Source organism: Perognathus longimembris, chromosome 12 (genome assembly GCF_023159225.1).
Source record: "Perognathus longimembris pacificus isolate PPM17 chromosome 12, ASM2315922v1, whole genome shotgun sequence".
Classification (NCBI taxonomy): Eukaryota; Metazoa; Chordata; class Mammalia; order Rodentia; family Heteromyidae; genus Perognathus; species Perognathus longimembris.
In genome coordinates, this window is record NC_063172.1 from 67,427,799 (window position 1) to 67,447,285 (window position 19,487).

Genomic DNA, 19,487 nt, shown 5'->3' on the forward strand with positions numbered 1-19,487 from the left:
TGTAGTAGAAGATGGATGGATAGATGAAGGAAGGAAGGAAGGAAGGAAAGAAAAGTTTTTACTGATTTTCAATTTGGATTATTCAATGTAAAACTACTTGCTACAATAATTCTGCAAAACTTCACTGAGAAACTTATTCTAAGTAGTTTGGAGTAAAGAAAAATGGCTTGAACATTACATTTGATATTCGTAGCGGTCTGCCACTACTGTCTGTTCAGCAGCCTAAGTCAGCCTATATTTATTATCTCAGCATCTCTGTGGGTTAAGAATTAGTACAGCTTTAATGCCATTCTCTACTTCCTGTGTGTAAGTCAAAGCTCGTGGCTCTTCTAAAACTCCATAGTCACAGGACTGTTGACAGATTTTAGTTTCTCAGCCTGGCACCAGTGGCTTATGCCTGTAATCTAGGCTACACAGGAAACTGAGAATTTAAGATTTCAGATCAAAACCAACCTGGGCAAATAAAACAGGGAAACTCTTATCTCCAATTAACCAGCAAAAACCCAAAGTGGAGGTATGAAGAGCACTAGCTCTGTCTTGATTAAGAGCACATGGCTTTGAGTTCAAGCCACAGAACTGGCAATATAAAAAAGAAAGAATTCAGTCCCTCAAGAATTATTGGCCTGTGTGGTACTGAGTTTCTAACTGGATGTTTCAGTTTTTCATTAAGATAGTCAACAAATGAAAGTTTCCCTCTAAGAAATTGATAACGGAATATTTTACATATGGAAGTAACTAGACATAAATTTATTAAAACAAATTAACTAAGCATATATTTAACCTATTTAACTAAACTCCAGTTTACTGAAGACAAATAATATTATATTACTCTATGTAACTACTGATTTGAAAAAAAAAATCATTGTTGGTGTTTAAACTTATATCCCAGCTCCAAAGTCAGGCAAATCAAGCTTTAATTCCTCCAATGGATATTGTCATGTTTTGAAGAAATACAAAAGTTAAGCACTAAAGGACCTTTACTGTAATATGCACTATCAAAAGAAAATGGAGATGCTTACATCATGCCTATCTTGGTGTTAAAATGATTCATTCGCTTTTCTTTTAATTTCTCAGTAGTGAACATATGTATCTCAGGACAGTTATCATAAACAGGAATATAGCAGGGAATAGTTCATGAGTGAAGAATATAAATGATAGTTATGTAATATATTACAGGAGATAATAAATATTTCAGAAATAAGGAAGGGTGAAAGAGTAAGGAATAAATAACCATTATCAAGAAAACAAACAAAAACAAACACTGATATGAATGTGGCCAAATCAGAATTCTAATACTCTAGGTGGGAAAGTGAGCTTGTTCAACCACTGTGGATGGTTGTACAGTGGTTCCTCAGTAACTGAAATATAGAACCACTCCTGGACATTTATTGAAGATATCACAAAATAGGTTACATTAAAGCCATCAGCACAACCATGTTCATTGCAGCACCATTCACCATAGTCAACATATGCAATTAGCCCAGATGTCTCTCAAATGGACAAATAGATCAAGAAAATGCGGTATATATACACAATAGAATTTTACCCCTCCTTTATAAAGGATGATGTAGTACATGTGTAAAGAAATAGAAAGGCTTGGGGAAAATTAGATTAACTGAAGTAAATCAAGCCCAGAGAAACAAAGCTTGCATGGTTTCCCTCATGTGTGGTGGCTAGAATTAGCCTATAAAACATGGTAGGTTGTATGCAAGTGGTCACAAAGGTATAAAGTGAAATACGGTAGATCCAAGAGAGAACTCAAATAGTGTAATTCCTTTGAATGGCAAAGTCAACATCCAACAATAAACATCAGGAAAACAGTACTTGCAAGAGTGGAGTGCGGGGCTAAGAGGAGAGGGGGATGCATGAAGAAGAGAGGTGGGGAGAATGCAGTCAAGAATTTAACGTATGTACTACCAAGTGTAAAAACAGTAAGGAAAGAAATGGGTCGGAAAGGCGAGTGAGAAGGTTGACGGGGTGACAACTGATCAAGATACATTATATTCATAAACTACTTGGCACATGGCAGCTCCTTTGCACATCTCCCTAAAGATTAAAAAAAAAAAAAAGAATATAGGATATCAAGGATATCCCCGGTTGTTTTCTTTCTTTCTTTTTTTATTTTGGTACCAATATTGGGACTTGACCTCATGGCCTGGGTTCAGTCCCTTAGCTTTTCCTTCAGAGATGGAGCTATACCACTTGAGCCATACCTCCACTTGCAGCTTTTTGCTGATTAATTGAATACAAAGGGCCTGGAGGATTTTCCTGCCCAGGCTGCCTCTGAGCAGTGATCTTCGTACCTCTCAGCTTCCTAACGTGCTAGGATTATAAGTGGGAGCCCCTGGCATCAGGTGGTACCCACTCTTAAATAGCTGAGCAGAAGTTTGAGTTGCAGGAGAATGTACAATGTGCTCTGTATGCAGAACATCTAGGCCAAACTTCCCAGGTTGAGGCCAGTACAGAGACCTGAGGACATTAACATCTTCAGCGTGGCCCAGAAAGAGTCTAGGACTAGTGTATACATACTGTATGTAGTGAAGGAATACTTTCTTTAATGCTCTTCTTATCCCCAAATACCTCATTTTTTATTGTTTTATTTGAAAATGTTAAACACAGGGGGGTTACAGTTGCATAAGTCAGGCAAAGGTTTTATTTCCTTCTGGATAATGTCAACCCTTCCCTTACTGTCTCCCAGATTTCCCTCCCATCCCACCCACAAGTTGTATAGTTCATCCCAAACAAAGTGTCCAGGGAATACCTGCTACATTTGTTTATCCTTTGTTCCTCCAAATATATATATATATATATATATATATATATATAATGTAGTACATGGAATGGTGTCCTCTGAGGATACCATGTCTTCTAGCAGATGATCAAGCAACAGTTCCCTTGCAGCAGCTAGCCAAGAAAATGGCACAGAATTGGAATGGTCTTGTAAAATTTCACTTTGGGTGGCGATGTTGAAGTGTAAGGGCTGAGAACAGCGTGCGGATTCTAAGAAAGCAGCATAGAACGGAAAATGGATTTGCAATGTGTCAGACATGGTGGCAACACTCTGTGGCATGTGGCTTGCGTCGCAGTGATGGGAAAGGTATGTCATGCGTCTGCTTTCGCCGGTGGCGCCCCACAGGAGGGGCAAGTTAGGGGGCGAGTTGGCAACCACAGCTAGAATACATCAAGAGCAATTTGAGTAAATGACAAGCCATGCATGATCTTTTAAATTTTTCTCCCAACTTGATTCTGTTTTATTTGCCCTGAGGGGCTGAGAATGAGACAGAATAAAGGGAGTTTGGAGAGAAAAATAAAGGGATAGTTATAGCAGTTAATGCTATTTTATGTTTTTGATTAACTATATTGGATTTTGAAGTCCAATAACTGTGACTTGCATAATGATAAGTTTGTCTTTCTTTTATTTTCACTTTTTTTGGACAGTTGGTTAAAATTTGTTTCACTGGCAATGTTACATGAAGGGCTGAAAATCTTAATAGCACAAAATTTAGATGTATATTTTCCAAATAGTAATTTAATTTTTACCTAAGGGGGCAATATTTAAAAATCCACATGCAGTTAGTTGAAAAAGGTTCAAATGAAATGGAACGGAGGACAATTGAAGCAAAAGAAACATACAGTCTAGACTTATTGAAGGTAGAGAAATATCAAAGTTTGGGACACAAGCAAATACAAAGATTGAATGTTAGAGAAGTAAGCGCATATGAAGCAGCTGTATGTAAATAAATGTCAACTATCCACTTGAAGCCCAACGACAAAAGCACTGACTCTAAATCCTGACTCGACATCCACTAAGAGCAATTTAGTTTTGCATATTTGTGTTCTGACTGTAGGTGGAGAGAAGCTTATTAAAAATAACTTGAGAGTATTAACAATTCAACTGCTAAGATTAGGACTGTAGCAATTAGTGCAGAACATTTGTCACACTCTTTCTTTAATTAACATAATTCAAGCTGAAACAATCATTAAATATGCTCAATTAATACATTTGATCTGGGTCAAAATATCATTGCATCTAGTACAAAATAAAATTGTTTATGGTCAAGGTTAAGTGATCAACAAAGTCATAGAATGCATAAAGAAACTTCTCAACATATAGCCTTATTTAACAAGAAAGGAGCGGGTAGGGATTAATAAAAAAATAGGTATCGTACAGTACTCAAAATTATTTTATGAACCAAAAGAATAAATAAAGCTTGATATATCACCTATAGTAGCTCAAGTAATATTTTTTATAATAGTCTCTAATAGGTCCAGCAATACATTACCACATTATTAGAAGGAGAAGCACTTTCTCAGAAACAGTAATCTAACTATTGAGAAATTTATTGAGTCTTTTAGCCAGAAACTCATCCAAAGGGAATTAAAATTGAGTAAGCTTACTTTCAGAGGGTAATTAAAAAGATGAGCTTTTAGCTATAAAGATTCCATCTTTAAAGAAATTAACTGCTTTACAAAAATTACTCGTTGACCTTATGATCTGTTACATTAACCAGGCTTTTCCATGACTACCTGGACACTACCCTTGTGTTGCACATTTTGCCTTGTGTTTCTCACTCTCACATTTCTGTTATATTCTCAAATGCTCGGCTTCCAAGTCTTCTCTCCATGGCTGGTCACCACAGCTTCAAAATCTGGTTCCTGATTCTGCTCTGTTGATATTGTCTGTACATTTCTGTGTTGGTCTTAACGTGTTGTCACTTCAGTCACACCAGAACAATTTGCTTATATAAACTACCCTGACCTGATCTACATGCCTGGGATATCAGTTATTTTTATGAAAAATAAATCACTACAAATTATTAAACTCCTTGTGAAATCTTCAGAGAGTGACAAAAGCTTCACGAAACAGGAGTTGATCTTTTGGTGTACAATTTATTGAATTTCAGGTAGGTGAAAGTTCAGAAATAAAAAGGCAGGCTCTCATGTAGAAAACAGGCTTTGAGAAGTGTTTGGATTGGAATTTTCTAGACGAACCAGTATATACATCTAGGTCGGAAGATGAAAACCCTTCCCAGATGTCTTCATCTTTCTGACTTACAGAAGAGCCTTCACAACTTTTAAAATGATTGTGTAAATTAGTACAAGTCTTGGGATTCATTTGTACTCAAAGCAAAGAAATCCCAGCCTACAAATCATTACAAAAGTTTGGTTATCCATGGTTTTACCCTTGATGTCACTGTAACTGATGTTGGTACCCTGGGTATTGTGTATACATTTATGGGAACTAGGGAAGGAAAGGGGAAACATCAAAATGGGAGAGACAAAGGGTAAAAAGCAAACCAATGCAACAGCAATACTTGCAAGACAATATGCTGTCGACCAACTGTACAACTGGGGGGAGGGAGGGGAAGGTGGGAGAAAAACGAGGGAGGTGATAACAAGTTTGATAAGAAATTATTCACTGCCTTACATATGAAACTGTAACCCCTCTGTACATCATTTTGACAATAAATAAATTAAATAATTAAAAAGAAAAAATAAATTAAAAAACAAAAAAGTCTGCTTATCATGTAGTTGGATGATCATATTCTAAAAAATTATATAGTCACTGGTAGCTAGCAAATAATATCTCAGAAATTTTCTTTCTCCTTCCAGTAAACAATGGAGACATATGTGTATGGTATATATATGCATATATGTTGTATGTATGTGTGTATGTATATACACACACACACACATACTTTTCCGCTCAATTACTTACTGAATCACTTCCTTTGTTTACTTATCTTATGTGGTCAAAAAGTTAAATACTTTTTAGCATACTGTACGAGAATGGGAAACTTCAACCAAGAAATGTTTCTTCCAATTAAAATTTCTAAAACTAATCTAAAAAAAATTGAGGCCTATAATTTTTGTAATCTACCACTTTTATTACTTATGAAGGTTTTTTAAAAATACCTTTATTATTTGTGAAGTAGAAGTTGTCCTATTCTGCTGGAGGAAAAAAAATGCTGAACTCATATTTGAGGCATAATTATAAAAATAGAGCAACATTGCAAACATGGCCTTAACATCTTACCTCTTTTCAATCAGAGTATGTCCAGCAAAATGAATTATGTTTACTTTTCCTTTCTTCTTTTTAAGGAAATATAGCTACCGTACATCACAGGAATGTTTCGTACAAACATTACTTGAATTTCTCTAATTTCTGATCTATTTTCTTAACCTTTGCTTTCTTTTTTTGATAATTCACTCAGAATACAGAACATCTGCTTAAAACATTTGGCCAAATTGGCATTATCGATGTAAATCAACAAACCAATTGCAATGCAGAGAAAAAATTGCCATATAATTCTTGTGTAACCTATTACCAAGTCACTGGAAAGGGACTTAGGTTTGGAAAGCTTTTAATTTTTGTTATAAAGTTCCTTGAAACAGATGTGACAATTCACTCATCTCCCACATTGTATAGTTCAAACAGCTGTAAATTATTTCATGGATTACACTTGAATGAAATGAAAGTCCTGGGATTATTTCATCCAGGCAGCTGCTAGTTCCTTAAATCAAAACACTTCTTCGCTTGATTAGTTCTTGGTTATTTGCCATTGCACGAAGATAAAGTGCTCACATCTTCGGTCATGCACTGATTCATTTTTTCTCAGTTCTGTTTCTGTATCTTAGAAGAGGCACCAGGATTTCATAGGAACCTTTATGAAGCACACTGCCTTGGGCTTTCTGGTACGAAAAGAAAAGCTGTCATTTTTCTGTCCTTGAAAGTGTTCACTACGCCAGTCCTCCGTGGCACTCCTACTGCTCGTGAGTGTTAGACACCAGAGTCATTGCGTGTGAACTCGGGGGAGGTGACAGCTGCACCGGCTTTCTGCAGCCAGATGGTCCACAGCTCCTCTCCAAACACCTCCCCTGCTTCCCCTGTCTCCCAGACAGGAGCCCTGGGTGCTGAAGAGAGCGCTGGGTGCTGAAGGTAGCGCTGGGTGCTGAAGATAGCGCCTGGGAAATGACAGCCCTGTCCTCACCCCGGCTCCCTGCAAGTGACAGTGTGCAGAGGCTTGCTATTGGTTGGGCTGGCTTGGAGTGCTGACCCTTCTCATTGCTAGTTCTTGACTAGCTGGGATCATAAATGCAAGCCATCACACCCAGACAGAATACGCTTATTTCAGTGACGAATATTTTATGAGACTATATTATTCAAAATAATGACTAGTTCAAAAGGTATATTCCTAAAAAGATTTGGGCTTGATAAAAAGTTTACTTAGCTAATAAGTTTTTAATTTTTCCTTTCCTCCCTCCCCCCTCCCTCCCTCGCTTCCTTCCTTCCTTCCTTCCTTCCTTCCTTCCTTCCTTCCTTCCTTCCTTCCTTCCGTCTTTCTCTTTCTTTTTCCTCCCTCCCTCCCTCCCTCCCTCCTTTCCCTCTCTCTTTCTTTTCAATTGTCCTGGTCCTGAGCCACTGGAGACATTTTTCTTTCACAGAACTGAACACATTTCCTCTTTCATGATTTGAGCTCACACTCTTGCTGACAGGCATTCTGCCAGTGTTATGGATCTTACAGTTCTATAAGTGCATAATGTTTCCCAAAGTCCTACACACTTCCTCCATGCCTCTGTGTTCTAGCCTTCTGAAGAGTTCCTGTCTCACGTAGCTTGTGTGTGTGTCTATTCAACCATTGTCAAATTTTTCCAACTTCTGGATAATTTATTGGTTAGTAAGGTTTTATTTAAAATATTAAAATAGAAAAGGATTCGACTCTGAGAATTAAATACTAGAGTTGGAGGGTTAAAGGTTAGAAGCTACCTAGCACCAACTTTCAGGTGCTCACTAACTGCTGCTCGCAATTGTGTATTGACTATTTTAACTCTGAATTTAGAAAAATGTACAATATTGCTCCAAATGTGATCCATCTTCTGTAGTAGCAGTTTTTAAAGTGTAGTCATCTGATGATCTTCATATCTATTTAATTTAGCTCAGTCAAGTGCAACTGCCCCTAGAGAAAACTGAATGTTAAAGTCTTTTCTTCAGTTCTTCAAGTGACTGCAGTTCATTGATGTAACCTAAACTCTTTGTGGAGAACCTAGTTAGGAAAAGAGCTTGTTCTCCTAGCCCTTGTAGTTCAGAGAGGTGTAGAACAGGACCAAACGTGAAGGGAAAGCAATATCTAGCTTTGAGAAGAAACACAAGCAACATCATTTATTTCCCTAGAAATACTCATTTTATTTTCCTGGCATAGTGCTAATCATATTTATTATAGTGGTCTATCTTAATATTCTTCCACTTATTAGACAGTTCAATTTAAAGGGGTCAAAGTAGGACATGCATAGTTATATTTTTTCCTCTGCCCTTGTTACCTTAAGAATTATGAAAGAAATGAAGGTGTGACTCAAGTAGAAGAATTCTAGCCTTGAGCAAGAAAACCAAGTGAGATCTCAAGGCTCCAAGTTTAGGTGCTAGTACTGGACAAAAATAAAACAAAATATTCACAAGGTCCTGCTGAAAAGTGTTCCTGATAATTTCTAAGAAGCTTCTAGTTGTCAAAATATCTAGCCTTCCTTACTCCATTTGTATCTACTGTGATCAAAGATAGTATATCTGTCATAACTACAGCACCCCATTTGGGAAATATTTTACTTGGGTAAAATAATCTAAATTTTAAAAAGGGGGAAGAAGGAAGATACTGATTAGGTAAAGAAGTAAGGAAGAACACAAAGACAGACAAAAGGAAGAGAAGAATAAATTGAAGAATAAGGGCTCTGATACTGCAGGAAATGTACCTCATTCTCTATACATTTAGTGTGTTTTTGGTTTTTCCATTTATTTGTTTACTTATATTTATTATGGGCTAGGAGTTCACTTGGCACAATAAAGACTAATAGGAGAAAACCATGCACATTTCTTGAATGTTTTAAGTAACCTAAGAATCTTCATAAAGAAATGAAGACTCTTCCCCAAAACAATTACGTATATACAGAATTGGACAAAGTAACTCCTGAAGAATAAACAAAACTGTTCAGGGAATCTTAAAATAACGAAGTCACTTTAGCAATGTCTGTATGTAGTTCTTAGTCTCAGCTGTCTGTTCTTAGGGCAATGACAGTGCATTTTTTTTCCTAGTATGAGGAAGAATATTTCACATTGATATTTCATCTCTTGCTTTTAAGAAATATGTTATAAACTAACTGTCCAACTTGGGCGGGGGGAGGAGAAGGTGGGAGAAAACGAGAGAGGAAGAAACAAGTTTGACAAGAAACTTACTCACTACCTTATGTATATAACTGTAACCCCTCTGTACATCACTTTGACGATAAAATAAAAAATTAAACAATGGGATGGTTTGAGTGATCTTGCACTTATTACTTTCAAGTGTCTTTAAGTTTGAAAGATCAGTAAGCCAGAATGGCATATTTTTAACACCTTTACTATCACTGATGTTCAAACATTGTAAGTTTTCTGTGTTTAAAAGTATATTTCTAGTGTTTTCTCCCTTGACTTACTCAGTGTGGAGAAGTCCTTACATGGAATTTTACTGAAATTCTTTTAATTTTTCTCCTGTTTTTTTCTGCAAATTTGTCCTAGGTTTACACATTTATGTTTTTCTCTCTTGATTACTCCTAGACACCTAGTTCCTTTAATAAAGTTCCTAAAGAAATGGAACTGATGAAATATATTAGTATTGTATTGTGGTTCTTTGTAAGCTAAAATAGATTATTAGTATCAACTCAGGATTAAAATGGATCCTTTGTGTTAGCATCATCCTTAGAGCTTTGCAAGAACTCAATCATTTTTAAGAGCTCATGAGCTATTCTTGAAAGGATGAATACTGGTAAAGAAAGAAATAATGAGTGGACATTTCTCAGTTCTACTCTTTATTGTCTATGTTTTACTCATTGTCTTGCAGTTTTACTCACTTCTATGTTCTATACTCTGTTCATATGCATATTGCATATTGTATTTTTCAGTTTTCTTAATTTGATCATTTCCTATCTTCCTTCTAGGAGTTTGGCTAAAAGCTAAAGATCTAACTCTTTACTGCTTGATGACAGTTCGTTTGTCTTTGCACTCAATCGTATCACAAGACCGTTTCAGTCATCTTGTTGCATTATCACTGTAATTATCTAAGAAGAGACTGACTACAAAGAAGTGTTTAAAACTCTGGGTAGGCTACAGTAGATCAGCACTGTGGCTACTATGCGAAGAAAAACAAACAATTAAATTAAAAGTCCTCTTAAACTCCCTCAGGTGTCTGAATAATCAAGAGAGCTTTGTTTTGGAGTTTGTATTTGAGAAGAAATTACCAGCCTTCATGGTCTATATAATTAGTATCTTTATATACACATAAGATTTGTAATACTATTTTTAAAGTACATGAGAACTTAGTGTAAGGAAAATAGGACTAGACATTCTGGCTGGCTGCAAAAGTACTATTTGGTAGGAACATATTGGAAGTCAGGAACAAAGGAGTTTTTTTCATGAGATGAGGTTTGAGCCAAGGTTTTTTCATTAGCCTCTTCTAGGTGGTTCATCATCCTCCAAAGTTACTGAGTACAACTTTGGAATCTCCTGCATTCCAGTGATTATAATATCTTTTTTTCTCTGAGGTAGGGACGCTAAGACACAGGCCTATTTGTTTAAAGTCATTTTCTTATGTAGAAACAGATGGAGATACCTTCACTTGTTTTTCTCCGTCACTCCGTCATATGATCAGACTGGAATTTCCCAAAGGGTTCTTATCAGAGTGTTCTGTGAGGAATGGTATAACTAACAGTCAGTAAGGTTACTATTTGGGATGATCTGAGCTCTGTGTTATAAAATGATTATGTTTTTATGTAACAATCTTAATAAGAAAGAATGGCACAAAAGTAGAAAAGTTGGGGGGAGGATGATAAAATGGGTGATATAGATCAAGATGTATTATATTCATAAACTAAACTGACATGTTGAATTGTAACCTCTTTGTACAATTACTAAAGATAGTAAAAGTATAATTTTTAATAAAACAAAGAAAGATAGGGGAGGAGACTTCCTTTTTATTCATAATTTCGATTTCATTTTATGTAATTCCAGCTACTCAAAACCTCAAACTATTAAATGGAGAATTTCATAAATAAGCAACTCACAATCTTTATTATAGTATGTTGTTCCACTTAGTATTATTTATTCTTGTTGATGCCTTATTTATAAATTAAATAAAGTTGAGAATGTTTCTGACTGTGGAATCATATTCTATTACATTTCTTGTAAAGGGTATGTCTTGGCTATTTGATTTAAAGTTTGCATCTCAGAGGCTCATAACATAGGAAATTGGGCAAATATTTAGAGACTGAAAAGACTATAGCTTTTTGGCATGATATTTCAACCCATCATAAAAATAGACAACTAAATATATCCACTAAAATAAATTCAAATCCCTTGAAGAATGGAAGCAGCATAAAATCCACTGGAAGCGGCTCAAAAGACCTTGAGTCTTAATTCCTGGATGGATGATTACCTTTATAATTTTCCTAGAATCATCTCATTGACAGCTGACACATGAAGCAAAAATGACCTCACCTGTCTTTACAACTTTTCCCTAGCCATGCTGAGTTAATATAGTAAGCCATTTACTTGTATCATGATAAATAACTTAACAAAAATTTTTTAACTTGTATCAGTTTGAAACCATCTAGTGCCTCTTAAACTAACAAAGATTGTCTGAATGAAGCTAGGACCACTTTTGTCTTCAGAATCTCAAGCTAAAGGCTTACATTTTATAGCTGTGTTTTTAAATTGCTCTGGGAAACTATCCTTTAATAGCTTAAATAGGCACACGACCTTAATGAAGGCTACTTAAAGAGCAAAATCATCTTCTAGAACATTTTCTTTGGCTTCCGTATTCTTTTTCTCCTGATGACTAATGGTATCTCATAGATGTGAGCTGCTAATTGTTGGCTAAACCATGCTGTGTGTTCTTAGGAGGTAGTAGAGAGGAGCTTACAACTAGCTGAGGAGAAGCATCAAGTTTTGACATAGTGGCTATGTTGTTTAAGTCATTACAACCAGGTCCAGATGATGAGATTATGATGATTATTATGAAGGTTTTTAGATTACTTCTGCATGGATAGTCAAAAGCAATCTTACTGGAGTTGCCTATGGGAAGAACTTCAGGTTACAGAAGAACTGTTTATGTTACTAAGAGCCATTACCCTTTTGGGAAAACTTGACATTGGTAAAATATTGATTTAAATCTCGAAATCCTTCTCAATTGTTGTTCAAGGGGTCTAGGATATATTATAGCTTTTAGTCTGTCAAAAGAGGATGATTTACTCCCTGGTGTAGATTATGTCATAAATAATCATTTCATTTTACCAAAATTATAATCCCTTTGTTAACATTTCATTTTTTTTTCCTTGCTAAGAAGTAAAGAAGTGCTGAAAAAAAGTGAATGAAATCCTTTTTAAGGCATTTATGTTCTTGGAACAAAAAAGTAAATGGTATCTATATTTTAGATGAACTGAACTTCAGGGGAAATTTAGATTATTTAAGTCTTGATTGAGGAACAAGAAAAAGTCAAGAGGTTCTCTGGGGATGACTATGCAAGTATACCGCGTGTTCCCTAGTATTAGAAAAATAAATGGGCACGAGAAACTGAGTTTCAGGTATTTTTTGATTGGAAGCCTTTGGATGGGAAAGCTGGAAAACTACAAGTGGAAAATTGATATAATTGATTTTGGACCAAAAAAAAAACCAACAAAGCTGGCAATTATGGAACAGTGCCTAAGTGTCTGAGCCGATGGTGGGGATTGGAAAACGGGATCGCTTCTCTGGAGTTCATAAATCTCGTACAGTTTGTCTCCAACGGCATCTAGAAATATCGAAAAGATATTACATATGGTTAGATATTTTGCAGAGGGATATATACAATGATGTTTTGTCTAAAAAAAACTACTGGAAAGTTTCTTCTAAGTTATACTAGTCTTATTTTTTTTTCTCTCTCTGAAATGGTTTATGTTGTTGCAGAGGATCTTGATGATTTAAGAATGGAGGGAGTCACAACCCTGGTACCTTCTGGAAGCAAACTGAACCCAAATCGTCCTACTCAACCTGCTGAGCTTCAGGCCAAGGTCACCCTGAATATCTGTTCAAGGTGTGCCAGGTAAAACATCTAACAGTTACAGTATACATAAACATGACTTTGATTTTGAACATCTAAAGCTTGGGTGCCACGAGTGTACTCCTAAGGAAACATTACCCGTCTAATTGTCATGTGTGTCGACACTGGCCAGCAGCTCCCTTCGCTGTCAATCCCATGTCCAGGGCCCTCAGACCAACAATGAATCAAAGAGCTTCAGTTGTCTCTCTGCACAGCTTGAGACTACTTTTGGGTTTTTCTTGTCTCTGGATTTCTTTTGCTGTCTGCCCTTCTGTTCCCTTTCAAAGGAAGATTCAAGAGGCTCTGACTGTTCAAAGCCACTTTTAAAACACCTGCATTTAAGAAAAAAAAAAGAGAGAGAGAGAAGAAAAAGAGGACAGGTACAGGTTAAGATGGAATATTGTTGGCCTTTTAACCTGTGCCTTCTCCAGTTCACCTACTGGAAAGGATTTAATCAGCTTGATGGTTTTCAGTTGGGGCAGCTGGGGCTAATCTTTGCATATTCTGTTGATGGCCTAAGGAATTGCTAGTGGGTACTGCCCAGTTAGCTCGCTGTGCTGGTCCAGCAGAAATTGACCAAATAGCTCGAATTCATTCTTTTGTAAAAACCAAATCTCATTTGCAAAGAGGCTTTTAAGTCTGTTTAAATGATAAAACTAGCCTTCTAACCCTTATGTAAATGGTCCAGATTAGCAAGAACAATGTACTGGCTAGCCAATTTTAGCTGCCTTTCTTTACATCTAGCTGTTCTATTGTACGGTTTGAGAGGGGATTAACTGCTTGGAAAAAGAGAGGGGAAAGTGTAGGAAAATCAAATCAAATTTTGGTAGCTTTTCCTCTATTGCTTTACCCCCTTTGGAATTTTTATTTTGTCACCAGATTAAAAAAGTTAAAACAGAAAATCAAAGGGCATTGTTTGAGACGACTAAGAAAAATGTCACAGCAGGGTGAAAACATTGGGAAACATAGCCTTGGATAAGGGACAGTGAATTGGCTTTTTAAAAAGTTGAGATTATTTGTGACATTATGTTTTAGGCTTTCTAGTATATTTGCATATTTATAATTTGCAAGAGGTTGAGGGGCTGATGCTTGGTTCTAGAAGAGTAGGCTGTGAGGTTTCTGTTCTGAAAAGGAAAAGCTTGTCAAAATAATGTTATTTCTAAACACTGAGGGAATGAATTATGATCCCCCTTCTCAAGGATAGATTGTATATCACCACCAACCTATATTGAATATTAAACTTTAACTGAATTCATTCAAGAAAATATCAACCAAATTGCAATTAGTGACATTTGTTGCATTCTCACTGGTCATTTAAGGTGGTCTAAGCATCTTACATTTTATTTTTATTTTATTTTATCATTTAATTCTCAAATAGTTGGGGGAGTTAATGGCGACTATTACCTCCTTTTTATGCATCAGGGAATTAGGTTGCTTATTCAACTTGTTAAATTAACACAATCAGTAAACAGTTTCAAATCCAAGCATGGTAGTCTGAGATTCTGTCTTTTTTTTTAATTGTTAAGCAACAATTAATGTCTGAAGATGCAAACAGAGGCTCCAAATTGATTAAAACAATGAGGTAGAGCTTTCGATGTTTGAAATCATAGGGAGGTCACAGCTGTACTGCTGGAGAAAATGGAATGTACTTTCTAAAGGACAAGAGACTTTGGGGGAGGAGGATTGTATGCTTTATATAATCTTATTTGCTTCTTTTGGGAATTATATTACAGCTCAACATGTCCGTTTATAAGCACAATGCGTCTTGTAGTACAGAAGAAAAACTAGTATTGATTATAAAGAACTATGAGGATTTTTAACTGTATATGCAGCTTAATATGTTAGTCTGTTGTAGTCTGTTGCTATTTTATTCATAGTAGCAAAAGACATGAGATTCCCGGCAGAAACCATGAACTTTATTATGAACTCAAATAACAAGAACTGAATTTGGACAACTTTACTTCTTCCTGAAGTATGGTTTTTACAGTGTTACAAATAATGCAGTACATTGCACTGTGTGGGAAAAGCACTGGACTTCAAAACCTTGAATATCTTGTAAAGGCAACAGGCCTGATTGTTCTAGTGAAGCCATTCTCCATATTTGTATTCCAGTTTTTTTTAATTAAACCAATATTCCTGAACAGATTATCTAAAAGTGATATCGTTGTTGTCTCTCACTATGATAGAATTTTCTCCCAGTACTACTTAGAGTGGATTACTTTTGTAACGTATTTATGTGATAATGAACGTTTTCCATCTTGAAATCTCCAACATCCCTTGATATGACTGCCTTGTCTCTCACGCTTAACACTAGGCCTAGGCAAATATTGTGATATTATAAGTGTGTTGGAAATGTTTTGGGATATTGAGGTGTCACCTCAAGGACACCAACTTGAAAGTAACTGGCAAGGAAAGTTTTTCGTCTGCAGAGGGGCATAGCATGGCAGGAAGTTCAGTAAGCAAGCACACATCGTATGTAGGCAGTCCGGGAAGCCAGGATGCCAAGGCTTTATCCCTTACTTGTTACTGTCCTCATGGAAATTAGTCAGAACTTAGGTTCACAATCTTGTGGATAGTTGGAAATAGGTTAAATGTTTATCAAAGTAACCAGCCCACACCAGGACTCCCGGGCAAAGCAAGAACTTTGTGAGGGGCTTCTAGTAAGATGCCCAGACAATGGCAATGCTCATGTCAAGCGACTGCTTTGACAGGAACAATTCTAACTTCTACACATGTTAAACCAGAGTAGAAAATTCTCACAGGCTAAGCTAAAAAACGAGAACTCTGGCAATGCCCCACATTTTGGTTTGTCCACATACATAATATTTAAAACACTGCTGGGTTAGTGCCCAGCAGACATTTTATTCTGAAGTTTGGAGACAGAGAAGTCTAAAGTCAAGGCAATGGCAGACTTTTGGTGTCTGGTGAAGTCTTCATCCTAAAATGGCTGTCGTGTTACTCTAGCCTCCAAGAATAGGTGGAGTGTGTAGGCGTATGAAAAGGGATGAGTTATGACCAAGCTCTCTGGACTGTTTTTTTTTTTTCTTCTTATATTTTCTTTCAGAACTGGGGATTAAGCACAGAAAGAAATCAATGTAAACGTATGTTCTATGGCTGAACTGTAGGCCAATTCCTGAACTCTATTTTATAAAGGCACTAACTCCACTCATGAAGGCTCTTCCCTTTTGACCTAAACACTTGCACAGAGCTCTGACTCCTAATATGTTTAAATTAGGAGCTAGGTTTCAACATATGCATTTTGGAAGTATGCAAACATTTAGAACATACAAATTCATTATGGTTTCACATATAGATCAATGTTTTCGCCTTCTTTGAAGATCTGTACAGCTAGTAACAATGGGCCCAGATTCTGAAATAATTTCACAGTAGCAAGTTTCTCTAAAAGACCCCAGGATTAGGATTGATGCTGCAGTATGTCTGGTGAGTTCAAGATCCTCACTGGCTGAAGACTGCAGGCATTTATTTGTAACAGAAATAAAGCTGTCAACAACATATATGTACTTTAATGGACTATGAATTTTCTAATTACATTTTACATGCTAAACATGATTTTCCCATGGATGGTACTTTGTTTAAACTATCAAATGTCAGTATTTTACTACCATTTTATTAACAAATGTACATTATCATTAAATGAAGTTTGATTTTAAAAAATCAAATTATCTGTAGTTATGTATTTTTTTTTTACAAATAAACTTGTGTAAAGGCTAAAATATAACAGAAATACTGAATGGATGAGGAAAAACATTCAATCATCTAAGAATTCAGTAACTGAGTTTATGAAAAAAATTGGCAACAGACAAATAAATAGGAAAAAGGTATATAAATTTATATGTACAGAGATATCACAGGAAAGGAAATTGGAAACCCCAATCCTAATCATATGTACGGGCCTCTCTACCTTCTCTATAGTGAAGAATAGAGGAAGCAACTTAGGGAAGAAGAAATAATTTTTGGTAAATAAAGGTCTGCAGAATAATAGAACTCATTTCTTGACAAAGTTTGTCTGCATATACTTTACTATAGTAGACTTCTCGAACTGTCCAGAACTTTCCAATGGAAGAAGATCTAATTTCCACACTCAAAACTACCTAGTATTGCTAAGCCATGCCTAAGACTTCTGAATGGTCAAGAAAGAAATCAGTTCCCCATTTTCCAAAATTTTTGTTTTGATGAATATAAGATAGCAAAAGGTTTTGTTCATCTATTTGCTGCTCCTTGGGGTTTCAATGTGATTAAAATCCTTTCCCCAGTGAACTAAGAAGCTAAAATGTAAAAAACCAACTTGATGAATGTCTTGAAATACTAGTGTAAAGCCAAGATCCTAACAAAGATGTTGAGAGAGTCAACGAGCCTCCAAAGAACGTCAAATAATATTCTTTGAAGGGCTATCAGTGATCCCAGTTGGTTTCAATAGGTCAACACGTGTGACCTATTTATGTGGCTGTGTGGTTGTTGCAGTTCAGACCCTGAGGACCATATGACATTAGGTGTTGGAGCACTGTGAACTACAGGAGAGAGGAGGACTTCAGATGCTTTGTCCTCCTGACTTCTACTTCTCTCCTGACTCTTTCTCTACTTTGAACCAAGTCAGAAGAAGCAGCGTTCCTTTTCCTGGTCTTTGGGTCTTTATTTCTGAAGTCCTCTGTGTCACATAAAAATACGACTAAATAGATTGGTTATATTTTTCTTTTATTAACCTTTTTCTCATCTCAGGAGTATTGTTGTGGACCCCACGAATAGATAAGGAAAGGGCCTCAACTTTCCTGCCTCATAGAGGTCATATTGTCTGTACCTGACTTTGTGTATGATATGTCTAGGACTCTATTGTACTTAGTAAGATGAGAGCACCCAGCTGAGGGCCACAGGCCTCTTTTGTTTTTAAAAGAAATATTCTAAATTTAGTGACTAGTGAATAATAATTACAATAATGTGATAAATGCCATTTATTTGTGATAAATATGAGATATTTGTGATGTTCTGACTAATGATTTTCAGTGAAATGAATAAGTTAATTACTAAGTCCATTACCAATCATTCCGCTCCTTTTCTCTGTTCAAAAAACTTCACAACCTATTGTTTTAAGTCATTCCGAAATATACAATGTGTTATTGTTTTTTTATAGTCAGCATTTTGGGCAAAGTCACTGAAACATATTCCTACTGGATAACTGGAATTTTGTAGCTTTGGGTTAGTCTCTGCCTTTTCTCTAGGTACAAGCCCACCAGCCTCTTGGAGCTGACATCCTACTCCCTTATTTAGTGAGTTCAAGTTGTAGCAATCTGCATGCAAGTAAGATTACGCACCATTTGTTTGTGTGTGTGTGTGTGTGTGTGTGTGTGTGTGTGTGTGTGTGTGTGCCTGGCTTGTGTTACTTAGCACATGGCCTTTGGGCTCCTCCCTGTGGAAATGATAGGATTTTTGACAGGACTTTCTTCTTTTCAAATGGTGACTATAACACACACACACACACACAAAACCTTTATACATATTTCTCATCCTTTCATCTGATGCTGAATAACCAGGTGGTTTCCATATCTTAGCAGCTACAGTGACATATGACTACAGATATATTTTTGGCATTCCAATTTTAGTTCCAAAGCTTTTACATAGCAAAGGAAGATTTAGAGCCAAGGCATAGTTGATGGCTTAGAAAACAATATTTGTAAACCATGCTTTGACAAGGGACTAATAGCCAAACTACAAAAGATGCTCAAACAATGCAACACCAATAAATCAATTAATTCCAAAATGAGCAAAGACATGCCTGCAAATTGTCCTAAGATATACTACAGGAAAATGCTTACCACACTAACCATCACGGAAATGCAACGTCAAGCCATAGTGAGATATCATTTCACACTTGTTAGAATAGCTGTGAAGATAAAGATAATGACTGCTGGTGATCGTGCGGAGGACTGGAAATCCTGTGTCCCGCTGCGGATGAAAATGTAAATCAACAAAACATTTATGAAAAACACTGGAAATTTCTCAGAAGACTACAACTAGAAATACCCCATTGAGAAGCCCTCCTAGTTCAGGGCATATAAACAAAGTTATTAAAATTCTGAATGCTTAAAATATATCCGTGCAGAGTGAATCCAGCTAGAAGTCATGATGAACCATGAGGCTAGAAATTCTCCTGCTATCCATTGAGGGACTAGAGAGACACACAGCTACCGAATGGATATGTTTTCAACATCTAGAGAAGAAAAGAATTAAATTTAGCCTACATGACATGGTTCCCTAATGTTTTATGCGCAACACAGTGGTTAAAACACCCAAACGTTTCTGACCGTTGGTGGCTTATACCTGTAATTCTAACTACTTAGGAGGCTCAGAATTGATGATCATGGTTCAAAGCCACCT

At 36.3% G+C, this 19,487-nt stretch overlaps 1 protein-coding gene across 1 annotated transcript in view; it reads left to right on the forward strand.

Annotated features, from left to right (window-relative positions):
- C12H8orf34 (chromosome 12 C8orf34 homolog) overlaps positions 1-19,487 on the forward strand; it is a 322,609-nt gene that overhangs the window by 165,379 nt on the left and 137,743 nt on the right. Inside the window, exon 8 of the mRNA XM_048358631.1 lies at positions 12,965-13,100. Within this exon, the coding sequence (XP_048214588.1) occupies positions 12,965-13,100 (136 nt within the window). The remainder of the gene's footprint in view (positions 1-12,964; positions 13,101-19,487) is intronic.